Consider the following 18,214-nt stretch of genomic DNA (forward strand, 5'->3'; position numbering starts at 1 on the left):
GAGACCCCACTCATACAAAGTGGCAAGGATATGATTTCGCCAGGTTGTGTCGTATGCTTTATGTAAGTCAAAAAAGATGGCAAACAGGTGTTGGCATCTGGAAAAGGCTGTTCGGATGGCAGACTCGAGGGGCACAAGATTATCAGTGGTAGAGCGACCCTGGCGGAAGCCGCCCTGACATGGAGCCTGTAGGCCACGTAACTCCACGACCCAACCCAACCACCGACACAAGGGCGCTGAAGAGCTCCCACTCTTTAAATAGGGCGTTATAGGGTTCACTCTGGCGTGTAGTGAACGAGAGGACTTTCCTTTCCATCCGCCATTTGTGGGTGCGAAAGGCTGGGGGCTAGTTCTTCGACACAGAGGCTTGAGCATAGTGCTCAGAAAAGTGTTCAGCAATCGGGTTTGCGTCGGTAGAGAGCACACCATTGATGTTAATGCCAGGGACACCTGTTGGGGTCTGGTACCCAAAAATATGTCTGATCTTCGTCTAGACTTGGGAAGATGACGTATGGCACCCAATGATCGACACGTACCTCTCCCAACCCTCCTGTTTCCGTCGTTTTATAAGCTGGCGAACGCGGGCACGGAGCCGCTTAAAGGGTATTAGGAGCTCTAGGGAAGGGTGCCGCTTATGCCGCTGTAGAGCTCGCCGACGCTCCTTAACTGCCTCAGCCACTTCCGGCGACCACCAAGGGACTGTCTTTCGCCGGGGGCACCTTAGAGAAAGACGGATCGCGTTTTCCGCCGCAGAAATTATCGTTGTAGTGACCTGCTCAATCATATCATCGATGTTAATGTGGGGGAGATCTAACGGTGACACCAGAGGTGAAAGTTTCCCAGTCCGCCTTCTTTACAGCCCATCCGGGCAGGCGTCCGTGGGCCTGATGCCGGGGCAGTGACAGGAAGATGGGGACGTGGTCACCACCACACAGGTAGTCACGTGCTCTCCACTGGATGGATGGGAGAAGGCCGGGACTGCAAACCGAGAGCTCAATGGCCGAATATGTGTCATGAGCCACACTGAAATGTGTGGCAGCCCCAGTAAATTTTCGGTATCTCTGCCACGGCCAGTAAGCATGGTGCTACCCCACAAGGGGTTATGGGCGTTAAAATCTCCCCAAAGCAGGAAAGGTTTAGGGAGTTGATCAATCAGTGTAGCCAATACGTTCAGGGGTACCGCACCATCTGGAGGGAGATGTATATTGCCGAACTTTCCTGCATTGTCCGTATCCTGACAGCCACAGCTTCAAGAGGAGTTTGAAGGGGCACAGGTTCACTACATACCGAGTTCAGGAAGTAAATGCAAACTCTACCTGACATTATATTATGTTCGCTACGGTTCTTGCAATATCCCCTGTAGCCGCGAAGAGCAGGGGTCTGCATTGCTGGGAACCAGGTTTCCTGGAGGGCAATGCAGACAGCAGGTGTAAAGCTTAACAGTTGCTGTAGCACAGCCAGGTGGTAGAAAAAACCGCCGCAATTCTACTGGAGGATGACGTGATCGTGAGACTGGGAAGGCATGAAACACTCAATGAGGAAGTCTACCAGCTGCCACCGACTTACTTGCTGAACAACCTATATCCACTGTGTCAGAGTTTGGCAAGATCTAGGTCCTCAGCAGTCGCCAAAATCTTCACCTTATCCTCAGACGCAGAACTTGTAGGCAGCGGTGGTGTGGGTGCCACTGCAATTCCCTTGGTCTTGGGGGTCTTCTTTCTGGATTTCTCTCGGTGATTCCTGGGTTTCTCTGACAGAGGGCTTCACTGATGCAGACTCCGGGACTGAGGCTGATTGTGAAGCCCTACGACCAGCTGCTTTTGGGCACTTCAGCCGCTGGTGGTGTGTCATCTTCCCCACTAGCAGAAACCTGCTAAGGGAATGACCCAAAGGATCCCTTCCTAGCGAGAGCAGCCGAAGAAGACTTACACTTCTCTGGCTGAGAAGTGGGGAATGATGTCCCCGATGGTTCTCGTAGCGGTGGCATAAGCGGTGGTCATAACCACAGGATGTAAGCGCTCAAATTTCCTCTTGGCCTCAGTGTAGGTCTGTCAGTATAGGGTCTTATATACCATGATTTTCCTTTCTGGCTGTAATATCCTGCAGTCTGGTGAGCAAGGGGAATGATGCTCTCCGCAGTTGACACAGATGAAGGCGGGGCACATGAAGTATTGGGATAGGATGGACGTCTACAATCTCGACATGTGATGCTGGAAGTACAGTGGGAAGACATATGGCCGAACTTCCAGCACTTAAAGCACCGCATTGGGGGGGGGGACGATATATGGCTTGACATCACGGCAGTAGACCATCACCTTGACCTCCTCGAGTAATGTGTCACCCTCGAAGGCTAAGATGAAGGCACCAGTGGCAACATGGTTATCCCTCAGACCCGAATGGACGCGCCGGACGAAATGAACTCCTTGTCGCTCTACGTTGGCGTGCAGCTCGTCGTCAAGACTGCAAAACAAGGGCCTCGTGGGATATAATACCGTGGACCATATTTAAGCTCTAATGAGGCGTGATGGTAACGGAAACATCCCCCAGCTAGCCACAAGCGAGTAATACCGGTGACTGGGCAGAGGTTGCCGTTTTCATCAAGACTAACACTGACTGCATTTTGGACAAGCCCTCCACTTCCACAAACTTATTCTCTAAACACTCTGTGCAAAAAACTGAGGCTTCATCGAAACAAAGGATTCCCCATCAGCTCTCGTACATATGAGGTACTGGGGCAAATAAGGTTCGCTGCCATCCTTGGACTGAAGTTCCTCCCATGGAGTGGCCAGGACGGGAACGATTTAGGATCATACTTCCTTGCATTATAATGAGACTTGGAACGCTTAGAGACTGCTGGTGTTTGATCACCAGCAAGTGATGACGTGGTACGCTTCATCGCACGTCATCTGCCCTGATGCCACCCGCTCCGACCAGGGGCCCTCCCCACGGGCGCCACCCAGCCGCAGCAAAGGCCACCTGACAGTATGGTCATTGCCGGGAGTCCTGATGCCCCAGGGTGATGGGCATACTCTTTGGCATACGTGGGGAGTTAACGGCGCAGGCATCAGCAAGCGATCCATGTGTAGTCAGGAGGCTACAACCAACAGGGTACATGGCGACCCCACCACAATGGACTGGCTACCGTGCTGGACATGGGGTGCAAAGAATTCCAAGGTCCTTGTCGGCGCAGAAAACGACACTGCGTAGTGGGTGGAGGAAAACGCAGCCAGGAAGATGTCCTCGCTCAAGAGGTGGAGGATAAGAGGAACTGCAATGCCACGACGAGAAAGTGGGCTAACGATCTCAATGCACGTTGGACACGATGCACCATGTGAGGCGTCCTTCCCCAACTGGCTCGCTCTTCGGAAAAATTTTGAAAAATGTAGGTCAAACCCTACAGGGGAACATCACATAAAGCCTGAAAGGTGTGAGACTCCTTTTAGCCACCTCTTACGACGGGCAGGAATACCTCGGGCCTTTTCTAAGCCCTGGGCCCGCAGGTAGGCACGACGTGGTGTATCATTGTTTTTGGTGAAACGGGAAAAGCAGTTCTTGTACGACGGCGACGATTTACGAGAAATTTTAAAGGCAGTTGCTTCGCGACAAGGCCGACTAAACAATCCTGCTGTATATAAGAAGAAATTGACATTCAATTTTCATTAAGAAAAACACTGAGGTAACAGTCAAATATGCACAATACAAATGCAGTAGTATCGCGTACACAATGTATAAGAGGGCAGTGCGTTGGCAGAGTTGTCATTTGTACTGGCTCTAAGCACTATGGGACTTAACATATGAGGTCATCAGTCCCTTAGACTTGGAACTACTTAAACCTAACATAGAGACATGACACACATCCATGCCCAAGGCAGGATTCGAACCTGCGACCGCAGCAGCAGCGCGATTCTGGACTGAAGGGCTTAGAACCGCTCGGCCACAGCGGCCGACTGTCATTTGTACTCTGGTGATTGATGTGAAAAGGCTTCCGACATGATTATGGCCGCACTACGGGAATCAGCCGAATTTGAACGCGGAATGGTAGTTTGAGCTAGAAGGATGGGACATTCCATTTCGGAAATCGTTAGGGAATTAAATATTCCGAGATCCACTGTGTCAAAAGTGGGCCTAGAACACCAAATTTCAGACATTACCTCTCACCATGGACAACGAAGTGGCCGACGACCTTCACCTCTCACCACAGACAATGCAGCGGACGACGAACTTCACGTAACGGCCGAGAGCAGCGACGTTTGCATAGTTGTCAGTACCAACAGACAAGCAACACTGCATGAAATAACCACACCAATCAATTTGGGACGTACGGCGAACGTATCTGTTGGGACACTGTGCCGAAATTTGGCGTTCATGGGCTATGGCCGGCCGGAGTGGCCGAGCGGTTAAAGGCGCTATAGTCTGGACCCGCACAACCGCTACGGTCGCAGGTTCGAATCCTGCCTCGGGCATGGATGTGTGTGATGTCCTTAGATTAGTTAGGTTTAAGTAGTTCTAAGTTCTAGGGGACTTATGACCACAGCAGTTGAGTCCCATAGTGCTCAGAGCCATTTGAACCATTTTGAACCATGGGCTATGGCAGCAAATAAACACGCGAGTGCCTTTGTAAACAGAACGGCATTGCTTGCAGCACCTTTCCTGGGCTCGTGACCATATTGTTTGGACCCTATGAGCCTGGTTTTCCAGACCTTGTCAGATGAGTCCGATTTGAGTCGGTAAGTGCTGATGGTACGGTTCAGGTGCGGCGCAGACACTACGAAACCGTGGACCCAACTCGTCAGCAAACCACTGTTCAATCTGGTGGTGGCTCCATAATGGGGTGAGCAGTGTTTACATGGAATGCATTGGGTCGTCTGGTCCAACTGAACCTATCAGTGACTGGAAAAGGTTATGTCTGCGTATTTGGAGACCATTTGCAGCCATTCATGAACTTCATCTTTACAAGAAACTATGGAATTTTTATCCTGACGAAGCGTCATGTCACCGGGTCACAATTGCTCGCAACTGGTTTGAAGAACATTCTAGACAAATCGAGCGAATGATTTGGCCATCCAGATCGCACGACATGAATCCCATTGGCATTTGTGAGACACAATCGAGAGTTAAGTTCATGCAGAAAATCATGTACGGGCAACACTTTCACTGTTATGGACGGCTACAGAGGCAGCATAGCTCAGTCTGTCAGCAGGAGACTTCCAACGACTTGTTGAGTCCATGCCACCTCGAGCTGCTGCACTACGCCGGGCAAAAAGGAGGTACGACACCGTATTAGGTGTCCCATGACTTCTGTCACCTCAGTGCATTTGAGTTTTTGTGTTGTGAACAGTTTATTTAATAACTTGAATGACTTTTAAACATCTCTGGTCTTACCAGACATCGTTTCAAGCTCTTTGTCACAATAGAAGAAGTTTAGTGTCGTTAAACGTTAATGCGCAGGCGTTCAATAAACCAATGTTTTTGAACGAAGAAGCACTTGCGTCTAATCAAACAGGCTATGGGTCCAGGTGTGCTACTGCGTAATTTTATGTGAATTGGAGAAACACAAATTATTAGTTACATATATAAATCAAGTGTTAATTTTGAAATTAGTGTACTGCTACTTCCATACATCGGAGTAACTTTTGGAGTCAGTTCGCGAATTTCGACAATGGTTTCAACAAAAGTGGTAAGCATTAGTTTACTGGAAGGACATTTAAACCGGAATACATGGAAATACAAACAAAATGTCTTCTACGTGGTATCCTTGCAGCGCTCGACTTTACTGAAGGTAGGTTAGTCAAATCTGTAGAACCTGAGCCAGATGCTACATCTCAATAAAGGGAGAGACATATAAGAACGCATTAAATAATTATCTTTCGGCTGACAGCAATGGTTTAACTATACTGACAACGAATATGACAAGAGGAAAAATGCAGAAAATAACGTGTCTGAATACATTTCGGGAAGTAAGGGCACAATTGCATAAATTATTTGACAGTGTTCCTGATGCTATCTTTTTTATCTTTACTATTTTTTGGATTTATAAAACTTTCTATTGATGATGTAGTAACTCAAAAGTTTAGGCACACTAACAAATGTGTATTTTTCATTCAAATCAAGTTTGATGCTTATGTCACAACGTGATAGGACTGCTGATAACTTGAAACTCAACTTTTAGCAAATGAGAAAGCATTGTCGCGTAAAGGAGGAGATTCTGAATCTCAAATGGCACATTTAAGTAACTCACTGAAAAAGCCTCAACCACAGTGAAAATAAGAAAACTGTGTCATTATTGTAAGGCGCCGAATCATGTGATGAAGAAATGCCGAAAGTGTATTGTGGATGATCGACCACAAAAGCCTCAGAAAAGTGATGTGTCCGAAGCTTCTGAAACTCCAAATACAAACACTGTTCTCTTCGATGAAATGTCTGTTCTTATGTTATCTGAGTGTTATATTGGTAGTTGACTTGTAGATAATGGTGCAACATGTATCACCAATACTGACAATTTCTTCATGACATCTGAACCATTTTCTACAACATACACATTTACATCAGCAGATAGTGGCACTGTCGAAGCTGGTGGCAAGGACGCTCCAGAAAGTGGAGCAGCAATAAATGAAAGTGGCACAAAATCACTTTTAGTGGTGTATGGTATGTACCAAAAATTAAAAAGAATCTCTTTCCTGTATTAGCGGCATAGCTTGCAATTGAGATTGTTATGGAGGACTATTTAAATTAAGGATGAGAGGCGTTAAACCACCTATTCCTGCTGAAGTAAATGAAATCAGTCGAGAAAACTTACTATAATTGTAACATGAAGATACTTCAAGACGTTAATCTCCAAGATCTTATGCATAAGCGTGGGATCGGACATTGAGCTCTGTGAAGGTTGTATATCTGGTGAAGTACATTGACTTCCATTTGGCATTCTGAAGAGAGCTTCTGAACCGGGAGAGCTGGTTCATACGGATGTCTGCGGGCCTTTTCAAAAATCCAAGTCTCGATCTTTACTTCGTCAGGGAAAAATCAGAAGTCCCTAATAAACTAAGGCAATTTATCACCGAAACAAAGAATGCTGGAAATGCAATTAAAAACCAGATAGGCGATAATGCAGGAGAGTTCAACAATAAACAGACAAGGGAGATGGTACAGAAAAAGGGCATAGTCCAACGTTTCACTATGCTGCAAACTCCGCAGCAAAACGGATGCAGTGAAAGAGAAGAGAAAATCATATTGTTGTTGAACAGCCAGGGCTATGATGCATGCTCACGGAATCATTACTCTGTCGTTTTGGGCTAAAATGGTAAGTTCTGCAGCATGCATCCTAAATCGAACGGGACGTCTCCAAATGAAATATGGCATCGAAAGAAGACTGGCGTGAAGTACCTACAAATAAAAAGTCCAAATATGATGTTTACATTCCAAAACAATTAAGAATGAAAATGGATCGAAAAGCAGTAAAAGAGAATATGACCATGATGATGGTTATCACATCTTGTGTGAAGATAATCGTCAGCTAATGAGATTACTGGATCTTACTTTTGAAGAAAAAATTATGCAAAAGGAAAGTCCAGTAGTTTCTGACGCTCTTTATCTCCTTCATTGCACGCCTCAAAAGTCAAGAGCAAAGCGAAATTTAGTTTTTCAAGTGAATATTAGCTCTACAGTCACCGTATAGTGATTTACAGGATGGAACTGAAGAGAAAGAGAAAAGTCTGACGATAAAAGGATTAGGCCACAACTGCGTAAAAGTTTTAACGCTAAAACGTCCAAAAAGATTTCAAGACTTCCTAATGCAATTAACGACCTCAGATGAATAAGAATCTTATTGAGACGCAATGAAATAGAGTCAACGACACGACTGCAAAGCAGAAACGGATGAAGAAATGACGGCACATCAAAAAAATTGAATTTGGACTTTGGAAGATTTACTTCCTGGGAAAAGGTCAATTCCATGTAAGTGGATCTGCAAACTTAAGACAAATGCTGATGGCTCGGTTAACAGATTCACAACGAAGACTGGTTATCGAAGGATTTTTTTCAAAAGGAATGGGTATGTCATTAACGAACTTTCAGCCTCACGGCGAAGATGTACTATTCGAACATTATTCAGCGCTGCAGTCAAGGAGAAGACGAACGATGCACAAATAGAAGTAATTACTGCTTTTAATTACGGTAACCTGAAGGTTATAATGATGATTCTAGAAAAGTTTATCCATTAATGAAAAGCTAATACGGCATGAAACAGGTACCCCGTTGCTGGAATGGTAGATTGACTGCTTACTTCACGGAATTACGATTTAAGAGAATGAAGCCTCTTTATGAGACAAAGATTCTTACAAGATACGTTGATGACGGATTGATTGTGGCAAACAATGATAGTGAAATTGAATTTATTGAAGATCTTGAAAGAGAATTCAAAATAAAATCAAACCGGCATCATGTTTCTCAGGAATGGAAAGTGTTAAAAAAAAAGATGGGTCCACTAAAGTCAGACTCACTACACCAAGAAGGTTTTGGCGCACTTTGGCTTGAGTGATTGTAGAGCTGTTATAGCTCCAATTGCAAACGACGACAGCATGGAAGAGAACCCTACCAACACTGAATATCCTTATAGGCAAGCAGTTGGATACTCGATGTATCGGAAATGTGGGGTATGACCAGACGTAACATATGCTGTTGAAATTTTGTATAGAAGTCTTGAAAATCGGACAAAGCGTGACGTAATAAGGGTGAAAGAATCTTTCGCTATGAGGTGCAGTCCCACCGATTAACATGGTCATTTGCAACTGAGGTGAAATACCTCCTAATGTCGTGTCGTACCTCCTTTTGCTCGGGGTAGTACAGCAACTCGACGTGGCATGAACTCATCAAGACGCTGGAAGTCCCCTGCAGAAATATTGAGCTATGCTGCCTCTAAAGCCGTCCATATGAGCGAATGTGTGGCCGGTGAATGATTTTCTGCACGAACTGACCTCTCGATTATATCCCATAAATGTTCGATGGGATTTATGGTGGGCGATCTGGGTGGCCAAATCAGTCTCTCGAATTGTCCAGAATGGTCTTCAAACCGATCTGAACAACCACGGCCCGGTGATTTGGCGCACTGTCATCCATAAAAGTTGCATGGTTGTATGGGAAGATGAAGTCTACGAATGGCTGTAATAGTCTGCACGTAGCCAAAAATAACATTTCCAGTCAATGATCGGTTAAGTTGGACCAGTGGACCCTGTTCATTCCATGATAACAGAGCCCACACCATTATGGAGTTACCACATGCTTGCACATTAGAGATGGGCAAAGTCGTTCATCCTTGGGTACTAGTTCTCTGGTGATAGGTCTTTTTTTTTCCTCGTTTACCGTAGACTGTGCTTGGTGTATGGTTCTTATGAAAAACTGAAAATTAGTAGCATAGGTGACTGAAGATGGAAGGCGTCAACAGGGGGCACTTGCCTCCCCCCTAGAGAACAGAGTTTTTGTTCATAACAGAATTCTCACACACTTGTAATTTTCGTGATTCTGCAAAACATCTCGTTTAGCCAACTTTAGCGTTGTGTGGCTGATCGCAATGAAATAATAATATAAGGTGGCGCCCGAAAAACCGGCCCCGAGTAGGGACTGCTCGCCAATTACGCACGATTTTTTGGCCGCTAGGAGCAGAATAGATAAACATGTAATAATTAGGCAGTGAAGAAATAACAAATAAGCTAATGCAAACAACTTCGAAACAACAGACAACGATTAGTAAGCGACAATGAGCAGTCTAGTACTCGGAGCCGATTTTTCGTGTGCCACCCTATACGACTGAAATAATATTGTAGGAGTTATCAAAATGCGATACCATACAATCGATTACGAAGCGCGGGCTTCATTCGGTTGTAAGTCGGTCTGACTTCCATAACAATGAACATGCTCTTTTACCTTGGATCAAAAAAAGAAGGAAAATGGCCACTGGTGTGTGTCGTGCTGACGTCCTTTGCATGTGTAATAACAAAAAATCTTGCCTTTTTACAAGTATTACTTCTGCTGTTTACCGAAATAGTGAAGTAAGCTGATACGCCGTTTTGTTACCTGAAAAGATATATGTATTACATACCACGTAATTTTTATGTAATTTCCGTAATTATAAAATACATTTTAAGGTACGTTGTCCAAGACGTGACGCACACTAGCGACTGCGACGGGTCGCTACGTGACGTCAGAAGTTGCTTGCTGGCGCATGCGCAGTTCGAGTTTGGGATGCGACGCGCGGCTGTTGCGGCAGCTGCCGCAGCACTGCACCAGTGAGCAGTGTTGCGACGGAAGTCGCACGACACAAAGACGTACGGCTGCCAGAAAGATGTCGTGCCAGTAAAGGAAAACTGAAATAAGCCACTCATAGGATGTGATTCTCTGTAAGCTGGTCTCGCAACATCCTTGCCTTTACGATTTGAAGAACCCTAAATATAGAGACACTATGTTCAGAGACAGAATTTGGGAAGAAATTGGTGCACAGTTGAAACTGGCAGGTGAGTGAAATATATAATATTTTCCCATTAATGCAAATTTTTTCAGGCCTGTTATGAAAATCAGTATAATCCATGCAGATGTAGAATTAGAATGATGAAAATGAACTTGAAGGTCAATTTTCGCATTACTCTTTTTTGTGACGATAAAAATTGAAAACGGCAAGTACATTATAAAATGAACAATCTAAAGTACAACGAGAAAGTTACATTTTACTATACCTTCACTTTGAAAGTAAACGGTAGATTGGTGTCTTGATGACACCTTCTAGTTGTGAAAAACCACCACCAGATTGTTGTACAGCTTTCTGTAATCAATAGATGCTCGTTTTTGAGGAAGGCGTTTCTCAACAGATTGCGCAAATAGTATGCTGCAATAAGTAATTTGTCACATTCACTTCAATTCATTGGCAGAAGATGGTGCTCAAAAAACTTGTGCCAAAAGTGCACTACTGTTTTACAAGGCCCTTCTGGTCTGACACAGTTCACAATTGAAATTCGTCTTTTGTAAATCCTGGAGTCATCTTTTGAGTGCAGCTTGGCAAGATTAAATGTTCATGTAATCCATAACGATGTATGCTGTCAGAATATAAGAATATGGAAGTTCATTTGGATGGGAATAAAGACTCAGTCGGCTATGAAAGTTGCCTTAGCTTGTTCCAAAAGTTCCTGCATGGGAGAAACTGACAAGTATAATTTGGGGAAATTTTGTGAACAAGCACGGACATTATTTCTTCCACATTTCTGCCAGTGTATACTGGAGACGTTCAGAATGAAAATTCTAGAGATGTTTAAGGTGTAACCCTATCTTGTTGTCAAGAACTTGAAACAATGCAATGACGCAAGCGTGCGCTTATTGTTAATAAACTTATCTTTCATTGGAATTTTAGGTGAAATGTGCAAAAACAGATGGATGAATATTCGGAACTCGTATCAGAGAAATAAACGAGAAAGAAAGCTTGGAACAGGTTCAGATGCCCCAGCAAAACCACGAAAATGGGTTCTGCTTGATCACTTGGGTTTAAGAAACCTACATTTCGTGGCATTTTAAATGAAATTGTCAAGAGCATATGGAGAAATATTAGTAACTCATACCGGAGAAATATGACATGAAATGGTTTCATTAGGTCCAAATGTGTCAGCGAAACAAAACAAATGCATTCTCTATCGTGTGATGACCACACGATTCTCGTTGCGCGTCGACAGAACTGGCGGCTAGTCGCGACGCTCCCGGAGATATATGAGCCCAAATCTCGGTAACGGAGTTCGATATCATTCTGATCTCAACTTTAAAAATAATTTCGATATGTTAGCTTCTTTTCATCGGCAACGATGTATGACCTAACGTAAACCATACGTAAAGTAGCCAGCGAACACATTTTTCACTGTACACAATTCAAATTTTATGCAGTAGGTCACTTGTAAATTAAGTATCGGGATAACTGTGACGAATATCGGAAAAATAGACAACTCATTATCAAGCTGTGATGTGAAACTGTAAGATACGCAAACATCAATTTTTTGTGCCTTTTACTTTCTCCTCACAATTGATAGAGAAGTAATATACAGCGAAAAAAACACGCAAAACCGGAAGAGATACTTTTCAATTTTTTAAAGTAAAAGGAGAATCTGTATCGAAAAACTAACTCTGGGAGCCGATGTAACTTTGTTGCATTAACATACAGTATTTTTTACAGCAAGAAAATCGGAATTCTTATTTTTCTTATGTATTTGAGTCCGCCGCCGCCGCCGCCGACCGGAGCTTGGGAAACAGCGACGACTCCAGTCGTCTTGCGGCCGTGTCGCCGTCTGCCAGGGTGGGAAAAGAGGAGGGGGCAGCGTCGCAGTCGCAGCCAACTGTCGCGTCTTGCACAACGTAACTTTAATTACCAGTCGTGGTCGCTGAATAGAATACGAAAGGAACCAGAAGTTCAGAGTTCAAAAAAAGGTTTGAAACAGATCTAGAATGGGCGTGCTAAGCAAACGAAACGAATAACAACTCGATACTGAATTAACTACGAGCAGTCGGCAGTGGAACTGCGACGAGTGGCCACGCGAAGAAGGACGAGTCCGGCCGAGCGAGACCGAGACAGACGGGACCGTGGCTGGAACGAGACGGGCCCAACTGCCGTTGCGGTAACGAGACCGACCGTTTCCCGTTCCGGGAAATCTAAGTAGAAAGCCGCTCCCGAAGTGAACTGTGAAAGACCGTTCCTTAGAATTCGTTCCTCGCTCGTTCCGTTCATCTTTGTGAACCGTTCCTTTGGACCCGTTAGTTCGCGAACGACCCATTCTATTGCACACTGCATCGTTGACAACCCGGATCCATGGCTTCGTTGCGCCTGCGCCACATGCGAACTGTAACATCACCTCTTACCAATTGAAATCGGGACTGCTCTGACAAAGTCATGGTCTTCCAGTCGTCTATGGTCCAACCGATATGGTCACGAGCCCAGCAGAGGCGTTGCAGGTGATGACGCGCTGTTACCAAAGGCACTCGCGTGGATCATCTGCTGCCATAGCCCATTAACGCCAAATTTCGCCGCACAGTCGTAACCGATACGTTCGTCGTACGTCCCACATTGATCTCTGCCGTTATTTCACTCAATGTTGCTTGTCTGTTAGCAATGACAACACTACGCAAACGCTGCTGCTCTCGGTCGTTACGTGAAGGCAGTCGGCCACATGCTGTCCGTGGTGAGAGGTAATGCCTGAAATTTGGTATTCTCGACACACTCTTGGCACTGTCGGTCTTAGAATACTGAGTTCCCTAACGAATCCCGAAATGGAATTTCCTATGCATCTAGCTCCACTACCATTCCGCGTTGTCTGTTAATTCCCGTCGTGTGACCATAAGTCACGTCGGATGCCTTTTCACATGAATCACCTAAGTACAAATGACAGCTCTTCCAATGCACTGCCCTTTTATATCTTGTGTAAGGGATACTACAGCCACCTGTATACGTGCATATCGCTATCGTGTGACTTTTGTCACCTTAGTGTATAAAGAGAAAGAAGCCACTTGAAGAATATTTAATAATTTTTAATACGTCAGAAGAAAGAATACCACGTCTTAATATATCCACTATACAACGACCTGACTGCGGGTTACTGAAGACAGAAAGGAATTCCATTTGATGTCAAGCGAGGGAGTAGGCATACGGTGAAGTACGTCATCGTGGCTAGCATATGTCGTGGCTAGCGTATGTCGTTCCCAATCTGTAAAACACACAAACAAGGTTTCTTTAGCGTCACCAGAGGTCGTTAGTCATAAGCTAAGTCTGGTATAGCTTGTGGGATTCTTTGGGTGGGGGTGGGTGTGGGGGAGGGGAGGAGACCTTAAGCGGTATGATTGCACATCAGTAACTGTTGTTTTGTCTCCATGTTAGCATAGGAGATCCTTGACTTTTCACCGGTCCCGATCGTGGGCAACACAAAAAATAAAAGTAAGTAGTTCGAATCCAAAGAGCGCGCCACGGTCCGTCACGGCCGAGCGGTTTGGAAGTCACTCATTAGATACAGTTTATCGATATTCACTCACGTCAGCTCCACAGTTTAGATTTGGAAGAATCGCGTCTGATTTTGGACAAACTACTTCGACGAGACTCTGGACTTAGTGCGTTCCAACTTCGTTTTTGTTGTGCACAGTTCTAGATTTAGGGTTTTTGAACAATGCACGGGTAGTTATATTTAATGTAACTCTTCAACTGTCTTTTTTCGCAACAAGTGAGTGATAATTTGCTACTGTTGTTACTTCAGAGGAATTCCTGCACACAAAGAGGACGTGTTGCCTGATTGGTGACATACTAATGCAAATTTCTTGCGATATAGGGACAGAACATGGTTAGGAAAGTTAAATGTGAATAATTACTGCCTGAGGACCCTGAACTACTTAATTTCGAGTCAATGATTTAAAGCCACAATACAGAAAGGTTGGCAGAGGAAGAATGAAAGAGACTGGTGCAACAACAGTACTCCCTCCCAGCCAATGGAAAGCTACAGCACACACTACAGAGTAGCACTTGATATTCTACGAGAGCTATCTAGAAAGTAACCGCTGTTTTCATGTTGCATGGGAAGTACTGGAGGGAACGGAGTGTGCTTACAGCTGCGACAGCGAGAAAGCCACACTGCTTCTCGTTTGCCTAATGTAGCTGTGCGAACAGAATGTTGCAACTGAAAATCCCACCAAATGTGAAATCAGTTATGAAATACTACTTTCAGTTGGCGGAAAAAAAACCTCAACGCTGATAACATTCATCACGAAATGTATCTTTGTTTAGTCTGAATGTGATGAGTGCAGGTTGTGATCCTCAATGTGCTCGTCTCTTGACGAGGGCAAGAATGAACATATGTTCAAGATGATGATGATGATGATGATGACGACGACGACAGAATTGTCTGGCTGCCTGTAGCAGCATCGAACTGGTACAGGAAGTTTGCGAAAAAAAATTGTGAAAACTTGCGCTTTTCGGTAATTCAACACTCAGGCAACTACCTGCAGACTTGGCGAAACGTTTTCAATGAAACAATGATTAACCCTTTGATAATGCAAAAAATGTAATTTTATAATTTTCACAAAATCCATATTTCATAGTAAGCAATGAATATAAAAAGAATTAGCAAAAAAGTAAAGAAATCTATTGTTTTCAAGTTGTGGTTTCCGTTTGTAACAACTGGAACATAGTATTAATCACCCTTAATGTCATGGAATGTATTGGAAAGCAATTTTGCATTTCTCGTAGACACAATCCCACATCTCAAAACTCCCGTGAACTCGTAATTCTTAAATCGCTAAAACAAATTATAGTCCTAAATGACAAACAAAAATTGGTCTAAAATTTCGTAAATTTATATCAAAAGTATCTACTGCTCCAGTGATTTCATTTCGACAGTACTCATAACAGCAGTAATAGAAAAATAAATTTTCGTTACAGCCACTTTAGATATACTTATTTTCAGCGATAGTAGTCTCCACAATATGACCACAATTTTTTTTAAAAAAGGTGACAATCTTCTACACTCGGTTGTGCAATCTCTGCACCGACTGTTGCTTTGAACGCTGTTAAGTGAGTACTACAATGCACTAAATTCGTAGAAATACTTTCATGTACCACTAGAGGTCTCTCTCTTGCAATATTATCGGTGGTTTCATGCCAGTCACACCAATACATAAAAAAAATAAAATGGTTGTTTCAGGCAGAAACCACTGGTACTCAAAGGGTTAAATAAACAAGTTACCACAAGTTCCGCGCTCTTTGGTTCGAACTACTGACTTTTATTTTTGGTGTTGCCCACGATCGGGACTGGTGAAAAGTCAAGGGAGACAAAACAACAGTTACCGATGTGCAATCATACCGTCTAAGGTCTCCTCCCCTCCCCCACCCCCACCCAAAGAAGCCCGCAAGCTATACCAGACTTAGCTTATGACTAACGACCTTTGGTGACGCTAAAGAAACCTTGTTTGTGTGTTTTACGGATTGGGAACGACATACGCTTCTGACGGGGCATTGTGTGAAATACAGAAACCCGAAACGGGGCTATCAAAACAAGCGACGCGGTCGCTTGACTACCGGTGTCGTGGACAATTCTCGGGCAAACACTGCCCGGCAAACACAGCGGACAATTCTCGGGCATACACTGCCCGTCAAACACAGAGATGATGATGATGTTTGGTTTGTGGGGCGCTCAACTGCGTGGTTATCAGCGCCCGAACATCAAACACAGAAGTGTGACTTCAGTTCAAATCCGAGGTTCTTATACACTCGCCCAGAAACACACACTGGGCTCCAAGTGATTTCCACCTCATCATGCACATGACAAGGTGATCTATAAGGTGATGTATATTAGGTTTCTGCAGTCATTCACCCTGGTGACCCCTCGTTTGTATGTACCAAAAAATAAATTCGTTATTTTGAGAATTTTCTAGAGTGTTCAAATTGAAAGTTTTAGATTTGGTGGCGTTGTGGCATAGTGATTAGCATATGGGGCTGCATCGCACAAGGTCGTGAGTTCAAATCTCATAAGATGCTTCATATTAACTTCTTCGATTGCTCTTATTTTTTCCCTTCATGTCATTCTGTTATCATTTTGAATCTTTGTGCATTTGATTTTAATTATTTTTATTTGTGTATTTAAACGTCTGAAAATGCGTATCCATCGGTTAAAAACGACGAAATAATCTAATCATATTGGCTGTGCAATGGTGTCAAAAGTACAAGATATGCATTTCTTTTTTGCAGTACTTGTCGTACAAACACTTAAAATGCAAATTCGTGTTGCACTATCGACAAGATAATACAAATACGAAAGACGGGGTTATAAACAAATGCGCAAAATGAGGAAAAAATAATGAACGGACGAAAATATAATATTATGAAACTGAAAAAAAAATTAAATTGAAAGTAACAAAAAAATTAAACTCGCATGCACAAAGATTTCAAATGAATAAATGACAAAAAATGAAAAGTAGATGAATTTAACTGACGATTAAAACTGCGTGTTAAGTGTTAGAAATTAAAATAATACATTTAAACGAATTAACTAAAAATCAACGATCAAAGTCATATCCATAACTATTTGCAAATGAAAAATTTTGAAGCATCTGACAAGATTCGAACACACAAGCAAGCTCGTTCGCTAACCAATACGCTACAACGTCATCGGGTACACAAATGTCAATTTTAAGGAGGGCTCTAGAATTGTACTCAAAATTACGAATTTTCTTTTCGTCAGTTAGTCGTAAACGAGGGCCCACCAGGGTGAATGGCTGCTGGCTGAGATATCTGGGACCCTAACCTACACCACCGTATAGATTCTTTCAAACACTCGATAGCACCCGTGGGGTCCTCTCCTTGTAAGACGAAGAACTGCAAGTGCTGTCACGGGGCAGACGGAACTTGCCGATGATGAATGCTTACATCTAAATGGTAATTATTTAGATATTTGACCATTTTAGTTTTTAATGTACTCACCTTCTTGACATAGCTGGTGGCATCCTCCTCCGTGACCGGCTCTGCCGATATGCCTCCTCTGCGCCTGGCCGGCTGCTGGGCGGCCGACGGCAGGGGGGACAGGTCGTCGGTGTCCTCGGGAGACGCTGCCTGCTGCTTCGCATCGTGGGCCTGCTCCTGCAAGCAAGGGAGGCCAGGATGAGGCGGTGTTGCACGCGGCGGGCGCGGCGTCAGCAGCGTGGCCCTTGACCCCGGCCGCTAATGAGCCGAGCGCCGCCCTCCACGCCACGCACTACAGCGGAGTGCGCCCTGCGAGAGCTGCAACCGGCAGCGCGAGGCGGGAGGCGTGTGCGCTGGCTACTGTCTTACACCAACAATAATAGCACATCTCAACGTGTAACCAAACTTAAATCTCATTCCGTGTACACTGACGCAAAAAATATCACAACACCAAGGAGGAGACTTGCGACATCAACGAAAGTAGGTAGGCGGATTTCTACACCTGGATAGGGACGTCTATAAAAATTTCACGCCTGTCGCATAAGAGTGACGCTAGTAGCGCCAATATGATGATACAAATCAAGTTAGGTTTAAATACACGCTTTAATGGTCGTGAGGGTGTCACCTTCCAGATTAGACGTGGTGAGTTGATGTTAGTCAAAAATGGTTCACATGGCTCTAAGCGCTATGTGACTTAACATCTGAGGTCATCAGTCCCATAGACTTACAACTACTTAAGCCTAACTAGCCTAAAGACATCAC

General features: G+C 44.2%; 1 protein-coding gene across 3 annotated transcripts in view; it reads right to left on the reverse strand.

Moving 5' to 3' along the window:
* Nucleotides 1-18,214, reverse strand: part of LOC126175480 (cAMP-dependent protein kinase type I regulatory subunit) — a 262,950-nt gene that overhangs the window by 35,852 nt on the left and 208,884 nt on the right. For all 3 annotated transcript variants that reach the window (XM_049922296.1, XM_049922297.1, XM_049922295.1), the window contains exon 2: nucleotides 17,474-17,629. In XM_049922296.1, the coding sequence (XP_049778253.1) occupies nucleotides 17,474-17,629 (156 nt within the window). The remainder of the gene's footprint in view (nucleotides 1-17,473; nucleotides 17,630-18,214) is intronic.

The sequence above is a fragment of the Schistocerca cancellata genome, chromosome 3, assembly GCF_023864275.1.
Source record: "Schistocerca cancellata isolate TAMUIC-IGC-003103 chromosome 3, iqSchCanc2.1, whole genome shotgun sequence".
NCBI lineage: Eukaryota > Metazoa > Arthropoda > Insecta > Orthoptera > Acrididae > Schistocerca > Schistocerca cancellata.